Source organism: Rhinolophus sinicus, chromosome 17 (genome assembly GCF_057876585.1).
Source record: "Rhinolophus sinicus isolate RSI-liver-muscle chromosome 17, RSI-T2T, whole genome shotgun sequence".
NCBI lineage: Eukaryota > Metazoa > Chordata > Mammalia > Chiroptera > Rhinolophidae > Rhinolophus > Rhinolophus sinicus.
The window spans coordinates 59,963,509-59,982,671 of NC_142517.1; the positions used below are offsets into that span (position 1 = coordinate 59,963,509).

A 19,163-nucleotide genomic window follows, 5' to 3' on the forward strand; every position below is an offset into this window, starting at 1 on the left:
TGTGCTTCCCGCTCAGGGTTACTGTGAAGATCAAATAAAATAATGTATTTGAGCAAGTTTTGAAAATGGTAGAATTCTCCAGAGGAGAGGTGTCACTTACCATTAGTTTTCAACCTCTTGGACCAGAACTGAAAGCAATGAAAACAGTAAACCAATCTGAATACAAAGTAATAATTAGGAATCTTTAAGAAAAACCATTTCAATAACCTATGTAAATCAGCAGTTACATTTGAAGTAAACAATTGCCTGAAAGCCTGATGATGTCAGTGCAGACGTGAAGATGAGCGTGTCCCTGGGGAGCGTGCCCTGTGTGATGCCGTCTTCGTGTGACAGGGACAGCAGAGGCCACATTGACTCTCATGATTCAGAAGAGATGTGTACTTAGCATTTATAGTACGTATGGTTCTAGACAGAGAGTCTGGGTATAAACCTGGACCTGTGAGACGTGAAGACGAAGGAGTGGGGTAATGCTTCTGGAAGCTTGTGTGTGGCGTGTCCCACCGGCAACACATCAGGAGGAGAGAGCTAACGGGTCTGTTGTGTTAACAATCATCTTTCCCTTTTCAAGTCATTTAGCTTCATTGTTCATACACGTCAGAGGAACATGCAAATTAGAGCGTGCTGAAATGCTTTCATTTGGCCAAGAATGTTTTCAAAGAGCTCCCTGCTGCTCAGAAAGAGTCCTAAGCAGCTGGCTTCACTGAACTGTAGAACAAGCAAAAAGATGTTAAATAAGGATTAAAGGCTTTAGACAGTAAGTATAAGATGTTAAATGTTTTCCCTGGCTCATTTGTGGGCCTTTTTCTTAATTCAGCAAGCAAGCTTTCTGTGAAAGAGCAGCTTCAGGCGTTTTTGTGTTTTGGGTTATTTTCTTTTTTCTTTCTTTTTTTTTTTTCTTCCCTGTCCAGGGGGAAAGATTAGAATTTAATATAAAGGAAGATAAGAGCCAGATATAAAGCAGGCTATACTAATTTTTGGTTGCTTACCCATTTGTAAGTTCCAGTCCCCTCAGGCCCAATCAGCACCAATTGATGTTAACTAGAATTTTATGAGTGAAATGGGCCTTGAAAATAGGGCTGCTTTCTTTCATGTCTGAATCCAATATGGGTCGTTTCAATACGTGGCTTATAATCATGGAGTCTAGCAGCCCCTGAAGTGGGGTCCCACTCCAGATGTTTGGCACCTTTCTCTGTCGCCCTTTGGTTGTCTTTAGAGTGTCAGATTCCTCAGGGGACTGCGGGTAGAGAAGAACTTGGAAGATGGGCACACATAACATTAAATGTTAATTTTGGCCCTTGGGAGCTGGGTGACCTTGGGAAGTCACTGACTTCTGGAAGACTCTTTTATCAGTGATAAAATGGGCATTTCCTCTGAGCAAGAGGAATGGGGGTGACTCTAGAGAGAAGGTGAAAACAAAGCATGCCTTTAAAGCCAAGGACGTGTCAACTTGGTAAAAGACCTAGAGTGCAAGAGCTTTTTGTCCTCTATCTGAATTTTTTATGGGGCCTGAGGAGCACTTTTTGTGTCTAGCCCCACGTCTCCCTCCCCTCCTGCTAGGATTATGTTATTTAGGCCTGCTCATCTTTCTTCTTTGTCACAGCTTTATTGAGCATCTATTATGTGGGAGGCCATTAGGGAGATGTCAGGAAGGCTCCTCTTAGCAGCCCACACATATACACAAAGTCTCCTTAGAGTCTCTCAGCCAAAGGTTTACTCAGTCTGAGTCTTCAGCTCAGCTCAAGAGATGCTCACTTTCCTAGAGAGGAGCCCACAGAGGGAGATGTGGTCTCCATCCTCAAGGAGAAAGAAATGCACAGACGTGGTCCTTTGAGGTGGAGTGAAGCTGGATGCCCCAGAAATTTACAAACACAGAGCCTTGCGTAGGTCAACCTGTTGTGTGGCCTCACAGGTTATGTTTTCATTTTCAGTGAGAACCTTCGTGACAGAGTTTAAATTAAAGAAAACGTTTCTTAATACCACCATGGAAAAACATTCAGACCTACACGAAGTGGAAAATGAAATCACCGAAACAGTAAGTTTCCTGAAGGGCACATTCCTTCTAGTCCTTTGTTTTCTAGAACAGATTTTATTCAGAGTTAGGGTCCTCCTGGGGACCAGCTATAACTCCTGGGATGTTCATTTCTGTTATATATGGAAGGTAAACTTTATGGTAAAATAAGAGGCCCCCTGGAAATAGAAGGGACGTGTAGGGAATGAGTGGTGCCCAGTGAAAGTGTTTCTATGAATGTGTCCTCATGTGCAGCCCTTATCAGTGCCTTGGCATTTCTTTTCCATGTGCAGACTTATCATGACAGACATGTAGATGACATGTGCCAATAAGAGCTGTTGTGAGGAGGAAAGACCTAGAAAGTCCTACTCTCCCATCAGCTGTTGACATGCTGTGTGCCTTTCTCTCTGTATTTTAGAGCATGGAGAGAATGATGCCGAAGGTGTAACAGTTAATCCTGTTTATCCGGGGCTCAGAATTCATTGCCTAGATTTCTCGGGGCCTCTGATTCTTCTTCTTTCCCTCTTTGCTTTACTTCTTGTCAAGAAAAAAAGAAAGACAAATGGAGAGGAAGAAAGAAGAGAGGAAAATAAAGCTCAAATAGTACATTTTGCGTCTCCACTGCTACCTGAGTCGAACAGTTGGTGTTTAGAAAATTGAAATTTGCCATTAAAATAAGTTTTAGAGATTAGTTGATTTCTGATTCCAGTTTTACTTGTTTTTTATGGGTAAGAGTTAGTCTATTGGCAAAAAGCTATAGCATTTTCTAGGACTGTGGATTTTATTTGTGTACAATTTAGGTTCCAGTTCCATTTCTGTATCCACTGAACCTCTGCTCTGTGACAGGTACTTTGCCAGAAGCCTCATTCCTGTTACAGGTATTGCTAACACCTTTACAGATGGACAACTGAGAGGCTCTGGAAGCTAATGACATTGCCTGAGCTCAGAGCAAAGTTAGGGAACAGTCCACTAATCCACCCTCACTTCTGACACCAATTGCAAGTTTGGGGATCCCCAAGACAACCCTCAGATCTGGTAATTCACTGGGACTCACAGATCTCACCAAAAGCTGTTGATGCTCATGGTTATGGTTTATTACAGTGAAAAGATCCAGGTTGCAGTCAGCCAAGGGAAGAGATTCATGGGGCAGAGTCTGGGGGAGGGGAGGGAGACGGGGCCGGGTGGTTCAAATGTGGTGTTTGCAGCTGTCCTCCCCTCACGGACTCATGCACAGTGTTCGTCTCTCTCAGCAGCGACGTGTGTAGTATTCATGGAGGATTGCCCACAGGGCCGCTCACCTGAGTCTTGGTGTCTAGAGCTAATCCATAGGCATAGGCCGCTGCCCATGTGGCTGACCTCGGCCTCCAGCCCCTCTGGGGGTCTGGCGGATACCCTCTAACTCAAAGCCCTCCCCATAAATCATGTTATTAGACAAGCTGGAGTGGCCCAGGCCTCCAGGTAAACAAAAGTAGGATATTCCAAAGCTTAGAGATTACTTTGCGGGAGCCAAGGGCCAGACCTCTCTTTGGGCAGGGTTAAATTCTTTTTTTCTTTTTTTGTTTTAAAGGAGGGCGCAGCTCACAGTGGCCCATGCGGGGATCGAACTGGCAACCTTGGTGTTATTAGCACCACGCTCCAACCAACTGAGCTAACCAGGCCACCCCAGTTAAATTCTTTATAGTTGGTTTTATATCTACTTTACGTCTACTAACCCTATACCTGGTTTCTTTGTCACTCCACCATAGCTGCCCCTGGGTTGTGCTGTAGGTCAGTATTTCTGTCTAAGATAGTACAGGGGCTTAGAACCCCATGCAAAGGTGCAGCCTTGGCCATTACACAGCGCTCGGTGACTTATCTGACTTGTTAATTTTTACCCAGTATCAGCGTATAATTTATTGATGATGTGACATCTCCACCCGACAGGAAATAGTGAAGATTTAAGCAGTGACTGGAGACGTCACTCAAGTGCTCTTTCCCAAGATGCCATTCTGTTCTGAAATGTGCCATTTCTGTTTTTACCTGAGGGAGAAACAGTTTAAGTAATAATACTACTACATAATAATACTTCATTGCCTATCAGCATATAAAGCCATGTCGCTCAAAGCCATCAGGGATTTGATAACATCCCATGTTTGAATCCATCTTCTAAAGAGTGAGATGTACCTGATACACGGGCTTTGAAGACAGGTGGGTCTGCATTGGTCAAGGTGTTAAGACCCTCTGTTGCACAGAAGGAGTCCCCAGCCCCTGTGTGGGGGAACCTAGAAGCAGGCATAGTGCTTTATGCCCTAGAGGGATTTCCTGCGCTCTCTCAGGGTACAAGGTAAACACAGAGAAAGTTGCTTTTAATTTCTTCTGAACAAAAGGGTTCTTGACCCACATAATATAGTTCCCCATGGAGAGCCTTTTTGAAGAGGACCTATCTTTGCATTAGGTCAACTAATTGTAGATTAGGAAGGGTCTGTGTAGGGCCTGCCAGACCTGGGGTAGCTGAAAGGAACCAGCCTTTTCTTGAGGCTCGTTCACTATGCAAAGTCCAAATAAACAGTTGCTGAGTTTTCTGAAACCCTGCGTCTTAGAAGAGATCTGCTCCTTTGAAGATGTTTTGCATCCAAGGGTGCTATTCTGAACGTCTTTTCCTGCCAAGATTTTCCCCACTGATTTACTATCTGCCTCTCTCCCTTTGTACTCACGGCACAACAGAATACGCGCAGAAAGGCGTTTAAAGAAGGGAACATAAGTAGGACACCACTCCTCTGTAAAGACCCCTGCTGATAACTTGATGGCTGGAAAATGCCTATTTGATCCTAAAAATAGGAAATTGGTTCCAGGTCCAAGGCTTTTGTCTAACTCACAGTTAACAACAAACCTATTCTTTCTTTCAGTTAAATGTGTGCTTTTCAGCGTTACCTGGTTATACCCGATCCACAGTTCGTGCTTCTAGGTAAGTAACAGAATTACATTCGCTTGTGAACCAGTCTATAGGAAGGGGAGGATATTCTTACATGGGTGGTAGCAACAAACTTGGGCCCTGTTTTGACCCAGCCACAAGGTGACCCAGGGCCAAAGTCGCTGGACCCTCCTGCTTTCCCATTCCCTCACTGGACAATGGACATGACATTCATTTTCCAAGAGTCCTGGGTCCACATGTCATTTTAGAACAATTAAAAACCTACACACTTTTCCTATAGAGAGTCCAGCGTGGTGGTCATGTCACTGCAAACCACCTTTTCCTTGGCCTCCAATGTGACGCTGTTTGACCTGGCTGACAGGATGCAGAAATGTGTCAACTCCTGCAGGTCCTCTGCTGAGGTCTGCCAGCTCTTGGGATCTCAGAGGCGGATCTTTAGAGGTAAGGGAATGGCCCTGTGGGAGGACTCCGCCCATACGTTTAGGCACAGACCTAGAATAGAAACATAAGGCATTCAGGGCTCAGGTCCAAGAAAGCTCATCACAGAGCCAGCCTATCTTTGAAATGGGTATTAAGCAAATTAACACCGTGTGAGTGCTCCTTTGTGCACGCTTACACATGCACACGCACACACAGTCTTAAAGTCACCTGGTTCCTGGCCTGCTGCCCCTTCCGTTTCTTCTCTACACTGTCAGTGAGGGAAGTGATATAGGATCTGATGTAATGAAGCAGAAATCACTCTTCTTTCCCTTAAAAAGTTCCTGCTGTATCTGAGGAGACAGGCATTCACACACAGAATGTACGTGCTTGTCAATTCCCCAAACTTTCATCGTGATACACCTTTAAGTAAAAAAAACATGTGTAGTCTTACCTGTATTTTTTATTTGTTTGCAACTTATCAATGCACAGAAACAAGACCAGAACAGTGTAGGCCAGACTGCTCACGGTGCCATTCATGATCATTTCCCCATTCTTTTTCTTGCTTTATCTGTTTTGTCAAAAGCTTCTACAGTGTATCTAGTGTGAAGCAGATGAAGAAAGGGATTAGATACAAGTTCAGAAGGCAAATTTAGGTCTCAAAGGGGAGGTTTTGCCTCTGGGATGGGAAAACTGCTGGAATCAAAAGTACTTCCTCGCAAAGGGGGCTTGTCCCTGCTGCTTTCTCCTAAGTAATCAAAGTGGGCTCTGTTTAGCTCCTGTCACTACACAAGTAGGATGTGGAATCTGTGACCCTCCCATCTGGTGCCCAGACGCTGGACCTGAGTGGTAGGTAGCAGGTGTGATGCTCTGTCTGCTGGTAGATGCAGGACTTCCCCAGTGGGTCAGGGCTTCGTGAGGGCTGCTCCCAAGGGCTTGCTTCACGGGCCATGCACGGGAGAGCCTGCAAGCCAGGTGTTAACCTTTCACTCTGGGATAAATGCCGCAGCTTTGGCCTATTTCAGGGCTAGTTATTCGTTTGAAAAACAAAACAAAAAAATAAAAGAGCTAAACTTTCTGGAATTGACGTTGCTATCATTCAGCCTCTATTGAAAACTAGCTAAAAAGTTCATGCCCCGTTGTGCTGTACTCTAAACTGTGAGGCAAGAACTCTTTGGTTTTACTTTGTTTCTCATGCCAGTGATTCAAGGGTCCCCGTTTTTCCTCCTCGACGAGTAGGAAGGGGACCTTTCAATTCACTAAACACGTATGCAGTACATCCTATGTGGTCAGCATTGTAGGAGGTTACTTTTTTGTCTCTAGCAAATGCATTTCATGCCTTGCAAATCAAGTGATCAGATAATTTGGATTTGTCAGACCCTGTTCGGAGCAGCCCTGCCCACTCTGTGACTCCCATTCTTCCGATTGCTTAGATGGAGCTTATACGGAAGCTCCGGTCATCCTTGTTTACTTGCTCAGGTCCCATTCTTTTTTTTTTTTTTTTAAGACTTTATTTTTTTATTTTAGAGCAATGTTAGGTTCTCAGCAATATCGAGAGGAAAGTACAGAGATTTCCTCTTACTCCCTTATCCCCACATGTACTGACCGCCATACTTTCCCTCTCCTTTCAGAGCCTGTGAAAACAAAGACAGCCAGGTATCTTGGCTGAACACAGGCTCACTTCTGTTTTTCCTCCCACGTCTTCTCCAGGCTTTGCCAACACACCTAGCTTGGTTTCTCGCTCACCTTTCTGAGTGCTAGAGAGGTGGGCATGGCGAACAGGAGCTGTCAGGCTCTGACATCTGGGTGTTTCCAACATATGGGCAGCCTCCAGCTACTCTGGACATGGCCATTGCAAAGGCAGGTTTTTCACTCTTCAATTCACAAAGTATCCACTTCCTTGCCTTTCAAAGGACTGCAGCTCTCCTGTCTCCAGATGTTTCGAGTCCTTGGAAATCCCCCAGGCCTTTGATTTACATAAGTTCTCATTGTCTGGCGGATGTCGTGCCCAGGAAGGACCATGGGAATTGTGGATGTAGAAAAATCACATCACCAGGCTTCAAATGAAAATGGGATTATACGTGGTCTGTTTGATGGATTTATGACAGAATATTTTCAAAGAATTTTTGAGATAGCGACTCCTTTATTGCAGAGGCAGGGCCAGCTTTCCTTGCTTTCCCATGAATCTGCTTCTGTGAAGAGAAGGGTTGCTTATGCAGGGCGAGTAGCATTTGCCAGCAGGCTGGATTAATGGGCAGGATGAAAGGAAAACGTGACATCGGCTTCCAGAAAGTATCTAATCAAGCAAGGCAACTCAGGCTGGAGAAGGCGCTTGCCAGCCTGGGTAGCCTTTTGTTCCGGAGGTGTTTCTTCAGATTAAGGCTTGAGGACTGGCAAAGCCTTCAGAAATTTTTGATGAGGGATTGTGGAGCCTTAGTACCTCTCCGGTGCCAGCTTCTCTGTGTTTGCTTGGTGACATTTTCCATTTTTTAATTTTTTTCCCTTAAATACAAAGTTTTCACAATAAACAAAGGAAATTCTATCACACACACAAACAAGGTTCTGATTTAGCACGTCGGCTTCCACTGATAAAGACAGGAAATTCGGCGTTGAGAACTCAAGTTGTGTCCTAAGCTTACCTCCCTGTGACCAGGCCATCCACCAGGTCCCAAGCTCTCAGGACTCAGAAAAGGAGGTGGATGCTGGGGCCCTGTGTGGGTGTCAGCTCTCGTCACCAGAACCTGCCTGGGCAGGGACAGTTTTGCCACGTTAAGAACTGGTATCTGGCTTCTGAATAGGATGGTGTCTTCCTTCAGGTGGGAGAGGGGAGACCACGCCTCACTGTACAATACACACGCTGCCCTTCCGTGGCTCTCTCCCCATTTCGCACGTGTTCTTGTCTGCCAACAGTAACACACATCAGGCTTGCCTTGCCCTGTACATGGGTCTGAATAAGTTACTGCTCCCTCTCCAGTTGGCTTTTTCATATTTTTGTGCTGTTGGCTGTTTATTCCAATTACATGTGTCACTTTTGTCAGGCTTATTGTAGATGGTAAAATGTACCCTCAGAGGGTCTGCTGTAGAAATCTCAGAGAGGGCCCACTGTATGCGACCTCAGAGGGGGCCACCTGCGCAACGTGAATGCTTTTTGATAATAACGGAGTGGTTCTTTGTCATCCGTGAAATGAACATGGTTCACATACCCAGGGCTGGACAACGCCAGGTGGATGCACATGTAAGAATTAGGGCCCTAACGTGAAGTAGACAGCAAGCCTGTAAGATGCATTTTTCTGTCTGCCTGTCTCTCTTGGTGGTGACCCGGTGACTGGTGGTCTGACGGCACCTTCAGCAGGTGTGTATTCAGCACTCTGTGTGGACCAGTCTCTGTGCGCGGTGCCGAAGACCCAGAGATGAATAAGCCCAAAGGCACTGTCAGTGTAGTGGGGGGCAGACAGGTGACAGAATTAAACCGCAGTCCCCGGGAGGCAGATTATCTTCTATACCTCTCCTCAGAATCATCTGCGCAGGTCTGAGCCCCTCCGCTTCCTCTGCAGGAGCATAGTCATGATTTCTGGGTTTGTGGTCCTTAAGTGAGAAGCTACAGAAGACACCGCACCTTCGACGGCCGTGTTTGCAGTGGAGGCTGGAGTTGGGGACAGCACCCTGTTTCTTTTGGGTTTGGTTTCTCTGTGCCACGGCATGCTGGGTGAACGCTTAGTAAACAGGCCTGGGGGCCAACACGGGCGGAGTAGCAGAAGGCAGAATGGACCTCTGGAAGGAGTGTACACTGCAGACTTTTTGGAAAACTCTTCTCAGAGCCTCTTAAAATAGAAAAGTTCATGCATCTTAAAGTTTGAAGTGGAGGAGGTTTTGTTTGGTTTCACTCTCTTGTTTTTCCATTTCAGCGGGCAGCTTGTGTAAGCGGAAGACTCCAGAATGTGATAAAGAGACCTCCATCTGCACTGATCTGGATGGTGTCGCGCTGTGCCAGTGCAAGTCGGGCTACTTTCAGTTCAACAAGATGGATCACTCCTGTCGAGGTACCGCAGGGTCACCGGGGTGGTGTGGCCCCTCCTGGGACCGGGAAGATGATTTTCTGTGCCAGGGGCTCTCTTTCTGCTCTAGGTGTGACTGTTCTAAACTGGGGGTAACCAGTTCTTGTTACACAGCCAGACTTAGTACATTATCTCCTTGGAATAACAGCGTTATCTCTGACCAGTGCACGCTGGCCAGGCCACTGGATTCAAAGGGAAAGAAAAGAGAATGGAATGCCTGTGGTAGCAACGCCTTTTCTTCCTTTCTTTTTTTTTTTTCCACTTTAAGGAAGTTAGAAAAATTACCATTTTAATTTCCAAAGTTTTATTCTATTGTCTGCTAATCTTTTAAAATGGTAATCCAAGCATGGAGTCAGGCCTTACCTTTTAGCAGAAGCTGTGGCTCAGTAGACAGTTCTGATGAGGCTCGGGCGACCTGGGGCACAGCCTGACTCGGCTTCACCAGTCATGCATTATCTTGGGCACATCACTTTGCTTTGCTGAACCTCAGTTTCCTCTCCTGTGAAATGGGTATAGTGATACTTCATTAGATATTCTAAGAATTGAAGAAGGCTGTGTATGTGGTGGTACTTTGTGACCTCTCAGCATTTGCTCTTGCGTTTCACCCAGGTTGTTATTGAAGTAATGAGTTCTCATTTTAAAGGTGTCATGACATGTTTGAGGGAAGAAACCTAATTCTGCTAACCTTTTAGGTGACACCTAAATTCATTCAGTTTGAGACTAAAGGCTTCTCAATGAGCATAGTGCTTTAAAATTAAGTAATTCAAGCCCAGAGCACTGTGTACCCTGACTTATAACAGATTGCTGCAATGTGATCACCAGAAAAATTTAGCAATGTCAAGGCCATCACGTAACTTTAAGCATCACATCACATCCGAATGTTTTGGCACACTTTTCCTAGTCTGTCAACACCTACTGGAATCTGAGTAAAAATCACACGCTGCGGAAAAGTGACATGACAGTCATATCTGTCAGGGCTTCCCATTAGCGGACTCATTCGATCAGAAGAAGATAAAAATACGTTTTAGGGCAGTGCTCTCACTCGGATCTTCAGACCCTGTAACTTAAGTTTCTATACAAAGGGCTCTGGGAGGGCACACCCACAGCTCTGCCTGCAGGCTCTGCAGTGGGTGTTGAAGAGGGGGCAGCCGTCCGTGATGGGCAGCGGTCCCGATGCGTGACAGCTCTGCAGCATTTCTCAACGCCATGTTAGGCTGCTGCTTTGGTACAAAGAGATGATGCTTCCTAATTCCATCCTATCTGGTTTAATGCAGAATGTTCCTTGCCCTTCTTAGAAACTGAGCTGTTGAGCCCCACTTTGTATGGCAAGGCAACCTCTGCTAAAATCCCTATGCTGGGGTACCATGCAGCTGACGGGAGGGAAAGGCAAGGTAGGCAGAAGTGCAGTCATGTAGGAGTGCTGTCCCCAATCCACCGTGCCTCTGGAGTTTCTGATGGCTTCAAGATAGCCCTGTTACCTTTGCTTCTGGCCAGCAAAGCCACTTTCCCTCTATTTCCAAGATAGCACTTTCATTGTGTCACTTATAGGCGTGCAGTAGCAATAGCAGATCTGTCAGAGATTTTCCAAACGCAGTAGCACAGGCACCGGCAACCTTATGTTTATCAAGTAATGACCCCATAAGCAGTATAAAGCAGCCTTGGTTAGCTTCCGGGCTTGTTACTGAGCCCCTATGAAGCCTCATGTCTGCAGTATCCTCGTTGGTTAGATTTTCATCTGCGGCCATCAGACCTCTGGGGAGTGTCTTTGGGAGCTCCTTGGACCACAGCCTTGTTGACTGGGTTCTGATGGGTTAGCAGTGACATCTTCTGGCCATTGGTACACAGGGGTTATTTAAACCAAGTTCCTTTTTGACACCTCAAATCAGGGGTCAGTCCCCTGTATTAATGGAAGATAGAAGCGTGTGGGTGTTTCCTAAGTCCTTGCAATTCATAGCTGTACATTAGCAAGGCTATATTGTTCTCTGTCGTACACACACACACACACACACACACACACACACCTCTTAATGTCTCACATAAAATGTCTTTGTAGAGTCTTTACCAGACTTTCAAAGTGTCATATAAAATTAAAGTAGGTGTCCTTCCCACAGGTGTCTTTCTTAGCTTTCTTCCATCGTGCAGGCATCACGATGAATTCCGACTACCTGTTTGCAGGTCTGTTTCTCACTAGACCACAAGGGCCTGGAGAGCAGTACCTGTGTCTAGAATATGCTTAGCACATTGAGGGGCTCAACACATGCCTGTTGAGTGAACAAATATGATAGGATAAGATTGGCAGGTCTTGATTTAGTTTCCTGCAAGGGAACAAAAGAGTTTTTAAGACTCCACCATTTCTTTTTTTGAAAAGACCAGAAGGCTTGAATTTTCTTGTGTTCCGTATCGATAGGGGAAGCCCAGTTCGGGTATATGAGCCAGCTGTTCATTTCATCTTCCCTGCGCTGTGAGTCTGCCCCTGCAGGGTGTGGAGACGGAGAGCTGGATCCTAAGGCACACGGGAGTGCCTCGTGCAAGATGGTCCTCCTCGAGCCCCAGAGCAGTGCCAGGCCCACCGTAGCACCAGCCTTTGAATGACTGGCTGAATGAGCCCATTTGGAATAAAGAAATATCATTACATCAGGGAGTCAGGCCACTTCCGAAGCTAAGTGAAAACAGCCCGACCGCTCAGCTCACAGGCAGGACAACAGGTGGACCGTGTATCTGGCTGGATGACAGCCGTGGGGTGGAACACTCCCTTCCCCACCCCCACCCCCCCCCAGCAGATGAGGGGTGGGTGGGTAGATCTGATGTGAAAACATTTCCAGGAGGAAGTGTTCAGAATAGAACAGACGGGTGTGACATCAGCCTGCCTTGGTGCTGAGATGGGCGGGATGAGTCACTGGCATGCCCGAAGTCCCTGTGTAGCTGCCCTGTAGCCGTATCCATGGGTCATCCAGGGGCAGCTTCCCACGCTCGCAGGACCCGCTGTGGCACGGGACCGCCAAGGCACAGTGCTTTCCAGGACCGGGAGACAGGAATGCTCAGCTTGTTCCTTACAGAAAGCCCGACCTGAGAAAGGCACGAAGAGAACTCAAAGGTAGCACAGATTTGGGGGAGGGGCCTCGTTCCACCTTCCCTAAATGGGATATAATGCTCTCTACCTTATTGCAAAAAGGATTTGAAGCACCTAATAAAAATTCATGTAACAAAATGAGACTTAATTTAAAAGGTAAATCAGGTTGAAGGAGAAATACAATGAATATGCAGAAAGATAGCCCATAAGGTCCCGCATGTTTGCGAAAGGTAGGCCACGCATTCCAGTTTTGAGCTTCCTGGACACTGAGGCAAAGAGAGCAATATGATTCTGAAAAGGGGAGGGGACCGTAAAGTACAGTCGTTCAGGAGCACCCCCATCTTTCTAGATGCTGAGGACTGAGAGAAGTGTCTCTGGGGCATCCTCATGAGGAGGTTACCGAGCGGTGTTGTGGTAATGTAGTCCATCACATCCCGCAATAAATACTAGGGACTTGCCCAGGGCTGCTGCCTAGACTAGATAGCTCTTAAAACAAGAGAATGTAGCTCAGGCAAAGGGATTCCATGGAGCCAAAACAATGCAGTCCAGGCTCATAGCTCTCATGATCTGCAGTGAGAGAATTCTAGGTTAGCTAGAACAGTGCTTGCCAAACCGTTCCACAAAACTAGGGATATGTCAATAGCCTATGACAACAGAGCAGATGCTAGAAACATTTAACGTCTAACGTTAAAAAATAGAAGGAAGAGCGCTATTAAGTACATCTACGTAGTCCGCATTATTATCCACTAATCCGTGAGGGAGGATACAGGAAGTCTGTGTGAGCTCTCCTGTCCCAGCCTGTAGGGCTTGCTTCCGTCTCTCTCCCCAGCCATGCATGCTGCTGGCACTCACAGCTCACCGTTAGCATGTGTGCTGCCTGTCCAAGGATTGCTGCTCTGTGCCATGTACCTGTTCTTCCCCAGGATCTTTTCCGCAGTGCATATCATACATTAATCACGAATCAAATTTTTATCCTTCCTTGCAGCAATGGATTAGTCCGTGAGGCCATTTTTTATTGTCTGCTTTCATCCAAGCATATGTTATAGCTCATGCTGTTCTGTCAGCTGATTGTAGGGTTGAAAGTGTTCTGTGATCAAATAAATTCAGGAACTGCTGATTCAGGGGAATGGCTGGGCCACAGCTCTTCAGCGCAGCAGCCATCCATGAGCAGCACCGCCAGAGGCTTCAAAGTTACGTGCTTGGGTGGTGGGCCCATTAGGGATCGTCCGGTAGATATGTCCAACATCCCCTGCACCGACTACCGGGTGAGCTTCTCTTCTTGAAAAGGAGGCACCCACTATGGCTGTGACCCAGAGAATGTCACTCACTAGCTCAAGGGCCAACAGCAAGTTAAAAGTTTGACTCAAAGAAGGTAAAGCATTCGTCTTTCAGTATGTGATGTTACATGGGGGCCACAGAGAACTTCCAAAGAGAATTGCATTTGCTGGAAAATAATTACAGTTGCATTTATTTAGTGGTTACTATGTGCCAGGTGCTGTGCTAAGCCATTTGCATGCCTTATTTGACCTCACCTCCTCCAAAAAAACTATAAGGTAGATATTATTATTATCTTCTTTTTATAGATGGCAAACTGAGAGCCACAAAGAAGTTAATAATTTTTTTTTTTTCCATAAAATTAAGAGTTGAGCTGGCAACAGTATTTAGGCCAGGTTATAGACAGATAATTCTAAAGTTGTTTGTGGCCTTCTGGTTCTACAATATTCTTGTGGACTTTAGGATGGCTGGTGTTTACTTGTCAGTTGGGCCATGGGAGGTAAATAGATATATTAATGGATTTTCCTTTTCTCTTTCAGCATGTGAAGATGGATATAGGCTTGAAAATGAAACCTGTATGAGGTAGGCTCCGTGTTCATTTATTCTGATGAATTTGTTCCAAACCTTATTTAGAAATTACTTAGTAAATTGCCTAATGATTTGAGATTTGAAAGAAATTCTCATTCTTTTCCTCTGTTGACTTGCAGTTGCCCATTTGGACTTGGTGGTCTCAACTGTGGAAACCGTAAGTATGCAGAAGTCTCGAGTTCAGTGTAGGCAGGGCCCTTCTCGGTCATTAGCAAGCAGGGTATGCCTCTGTCTCCTCCCCTCCCTCAGTTCAAATCCACTGTCTCCTCAGCTCCCGTGCTGGGAGGTATGAGGAAAGCGAAGAGTGTTCTCCAGAGGCTCAAGGTCTGGTAGGGGAGATAAACATTCCTAAATAACCCTGACCACAGAGTGTTAATACAATAAATTGTGAGATGTGAGGTGGGGAGGGAGGGGCCACGCCCAAGGAGAATAGAGAAACCTCCTGAGTACTTCTTGGAGGCAATGGAATTGGAGGTTTTGAAAGACTTGGATAGGCAGGTATGGAGGAAGAAGGCAGAGGGCAGAGGGAACCACTTAAACAAGGGTCTTGGGGCAGCCTGAGCCTGTGGTATTCTGGGGACAAAGTTTAAGTGGTGTGGCTGAGGATAGAAAGAGAGGAAGGCAGAGAGTGGAGTACTATGTTGGCAGAGTAGAGGGGACCAAACTGTTGGAGTTTGGGACGGCCAGCCTGAGAGTTTAGACTCTACTCAGCATCCGTGATGGAACCAGTAAGTCTTAGAGCAGGAAGATAGTTTGAACAAGAAAATCAGATCGGCTGCAGTGAGAAGAATAGACTGGACAGAGGAGAACATGGGGAGTTAGAGACTCCCTCCAGTGCAGTCATGGCAGGAGGCAGGGCTGGAGACAGGCTCTGAGGCATCTGCTCCAAGCTGATGTTCCCGCTCCTAGAAGCACAGACGATAGACAGGGTGATAGGAACTGTGTGCATGGTGTGTTTCACACCTAATTCAGTTCTTTGAGAAAAGCAGTTGGGATTCGTTGACGTTCACGCTCACTGACATTTTCTTATATTGAGACCTGAGAAATGGAAATCACTCTCAAAATTACGGAAGATATTCTGGGATATAAGATGTAATAGGAAGAATACCATTCAATACTTCGTTGGAGAATCGCTTTGTCCCTTCTATAGATGAATGTGCCAACAACCCGTATTCTAAGTTTACTAGACCAAAAGTAAACATGATTTAATATGTAAAAGTCCCCAGTTTCTGTTCCCCAATGGTATACTTTACATTTTACATTCTCAGTGGTATTTTCTTTGCTCATAAAGCTTTTAATTAGTAAGTTTCATTCCTGGATTTCTTTTGAGAGTAATAAAAAATAAATACAAGGAATTAAAACAAAATTCACTGCTGAGGACCAAACTGACATAAAGCTCTGTCGGTGTACTCAGCACGGAGCCACTCTCAGCCAGAACCTAGAGATTTGGACTTCCATATTTACCTCGGATTATCTGAGTCATCCTGCCTGCACATTAGGAAGCGGTACAATAGACAGCCTAAGAGAAAGACGAGGGAAGCACTTCTGGAAGCAAATGTATTGAGTCATACTGACTAGAGAGGGAGGAGCCCACTGAATTAATGTTTTGTTTTGTTTTTAAAGTAGCAACCTGAGGTCACGGGGTGGTGGAGTACACAACTCTGTCTTCTTTAGTAGTCACTAAGGACAGCACGGTGTCATACAAGCATTTAGGCACAGACATTCGTTATGGTAGACCCGAGCCATCACACACCGAATGGTGTTCGTGTTACGATTATATGAACTGATTTGTACTCACAACACTTCTAACACCAAATATGTGGGGGTTTGACTATCCAGACTTAGTGTCAGACCTCATAGGTTAACGGCTCATTTCCACAAGACTGCCCCCACATCAGACAGCACCCCCACCAGCCTGGACCTCCCGTACTTCTGACCAACTAGCTATAAATCAAGGGTTCTCATGACCCCCTCACCTCAGATTCAGTAATGTGCTAGAGCAGCTCACAGAACTCAGGAAGGCACTTTGCTTACTATGGTAAAGGATGAAACTCAGGAACAGCCCAACGGAAGAGATGTACAGGGCAAGGTATGGGGCAAGGAGAGTTCTCAGAGCTTCCATGCCCTCTCTGGGCACCACACACTCTCAGCACCTTTATGTATTCACCAACCCAGAATTTCTCTGAACTCCATTGTTTAGGGTTTTTATAGCAACTCTGTTACATACTATTAATTAAATCCTTGGCTATTGACCCTTGGAGGTGTGGGGGTGGGGCTGAAGGTTCCAACCATCTAATCACAGGTTGGTTCTTCTGGCAACCAGTCCCCATCCAGCAAGAATCAACTAACTAGCATAAACTCAGGTATGGATGAAAGGGGCTTATTAGGAATAACAAAAGATGCTTCTTTCATCCCTACCTCTCAGAAATTCCAAGGGTTTTAGAAGTTCTTATGCTGGGAACTGGGGTTGAAGACCAAATAGATATTTCTTATTATATCACAGTTTCACAAGTGTATGCAGTTTAATAAGGTGAGGAAGTTATCATTGTTTAGACTATTTAAACATTTAAAAGTATTCAAAATCCTTTGTACATTATGTGTTGGTGCTTAAAAGGGTAGGCTTCAGGTTTTTGGCGATTTGGCTTATGTAAAATAGTCTGGATAGCAGTATATGTCCTTTTCTAAAAATGAGGATTTAGACAAGCCAGTTTCTCACCTGGCTTCAGGGACTTTATACTCTGTGTCAGGAAGACATCTGTGCTGCAAAGGAGCTGCCTGGAGTACAGAATAGCCTTTGTTCACGTTCTAGTGTGACTCTCATCCCTCCCTCAAAACCAGAACCGAGCCATAGAGCACCCCTAAACTGGTCAGAGAGTGGAGTGGCCTGTACATGAGAATAGACCAGAGAAGGCCTGTGGATAAAGGAGGCTGAAGAGTCAGGCACAACATTTAAGATATTTGAGATCTGTTCACGTAATGCTGGAATACTGGAACTAAATGGTATAGTCTTTTAGAAGAGTTGGTTTTAGGGCTCACAGCAGTGATTGCACCACGAGCCTGCAAACCTTATCCTAAGACGTTAGAAATATTTAAAACAGAGGCTTAGATAGTATCATTAAAGAATAATTTTATTGAGGGAGGAGATTACATCGATTAGTATCACATGTGCAAGAAATGTACTAGACTACAATCCCATCAGATGGTGAAGAAGGAAAGAGTGAGCAAGACAGGTGAGGAGTGTGGAGCTGTGGCAGCTCTGGGAGTGAGTCAGGGAGGGAGCAGGAGGGAGAGATGTCTCTTGAGGCCTCTTGGCCCTGACAGGCCTCCATAGAATGACCGAGTACTTCAAACCTGCTCTGGTCAAACAGCTTCCTAACTAGGTTTTACCAGAAAATGCTTCCTATTTCTCAGTGAGTGGAAGAGTGATCCCTAGAGGGAAAATGGACAGAGTGCAAGCCCTATAAAGGGTTGAAGGAAAGGGCGTGAATTGCAGGGCGTTGTTCTAAGCTGCAGGTAGTGATTTTTTTTTTCCAGAGATCATTCAATCCTATATATGTCTAGAGATGATACACCCTTATATCCATTGACTGTTCCATACATTCCTGTGTCTCCCCATTATGTGTGCGGCTGGGGTGCAGGGGGTCCCAGAAGTAGCCAGGATTTCTCTCTGATCCTGAGGCTTTTTCCTCCTTGTTTATCCAAGTCGCCATTGTTATGTCCAGCAGAGGGCACACTCCTTTCTGGATGTAGGCTAGCTCCTGCCCACCTTTTGTTGGTGACTTTTGTTAACTCTGTGATGGTGTATGAATATTACTTTTTGATTTTGATATCTGTGTTAGTTTTAGCGTTGCCAAGCAATTAATAGTGGCTGATAACAAATAGTACCCGCCATCTGCCCCAAGCCCTGGGTATTGGTTAAGGAATCAGGAACGCCTGAACTTTACCCCCATCTCTGACAATGGCACTTTGTTGTATCTGGCTTTTTCCTCAATACTTTGTGCCAAATAACAGGGCCCTGATCACTCACTACTGTCACTCTGCTATCACCACCAAAGACTGTGGGCTGTAGCTTAGGCTGGAGTTTTCGTAGGACAACAAACGCCTTTTCTCTGTGCAGACTCCTTGGAACACACACTGTACCGAAGCTCAGTGAGACGGGAGCCCCGCTTTGTCTGCCAAGCCACTGTCCTGAGGCTCCCTCACTCCATATTCCTGGGAGTCATCCAAGTCCACTATGTTCTGGGTTCGGCATAGCCTATGACTCGCCTTTCCAAAATTTCCATAATTTCCTAGTAGTGTCCAGATTGCACTCTTTCTTCCTCATAAAGAATATCCTTCCAACTGGAGAGGGCAGGAATAGCCCTTCTTTCAAGTCCTTTAGTCCCTGAGGTAGTGTTGGCCCAGCTGGGCTCCCATGTGCGCCTGGCAGGGCCACCTACACCTGGGGAGCTCAGGTTGCGCCTGTTTTATCACTGCTCTCCTTCTTATTTTACTTCCATATAAAAAAAGTCGGTGTTTATACCCTAGAGTCCAACAGTTCTGCCTTATACCAGTTGTCCAGTGACCCCAGAATTACCTTGCAAACTTGTTTTCAGACAGGTCCCTCCTCCTCGCCCCTCCACCCTTTTCTTAGGCATGTATGTTTCTCCTTTGCTTGAATTTTGTATCGGCTGCTCCTCTCAGTTTTATTAGGTCTCCCATGACATCTTAGTTTGCTTCACCTTTTTTCTCTTTTTAAAATAAATTTTGTTTTTTCATAGCATGATTTTTTTTTTCAGTTTTTTAACCCAAGTTAATTAGAAAATAATTATAAACTAAGGGAAGAAGACAAGTAAAATA

General features: G+C 45.5%; 1 protein-coding gene across 3 annotated transcripts in view; it reads left to right on the top strand.

Moving 5' to 3' along the window:
* The window catches only part of HEG1 (heart development protein with EGF like domains 1), an 82,444-nt gene that overhangs the window by 44,940 nt on the left and 18,341 nt on the right, over window positions 1–19,163 (top strand). For all 3 annotated transcript variants that reach the window (XM_019738982.3, XM_074330619.2, XM_074330622.2), the window contains 6 exons: window positions 1,929–2,032; window positions 4,894–4,952; window positions 5,200–5,360; window positions 9,242–9,376; window positions 14,276–14,318; window positions 14,444–14,481. In XM_019738982.3, the coding sequence (XP_019594541.3) occupies window positions 1,929–2,032; window positions 4,894–4,952; window positions 5,200–5,360; window positions 9,242–9,376; window positions 14,276–14,318; window positions 14,444–14,481 (540 nt within the window). The remainder of the gene's footprint in view (window positions 1–1,928; window positions 2,033–4,893; window positions 4,953–5,199; window positions 5,361–9,241; window positions 9,377–14,275; window positions 14,319–14,443; window positions 14,482–19,163) is intronic.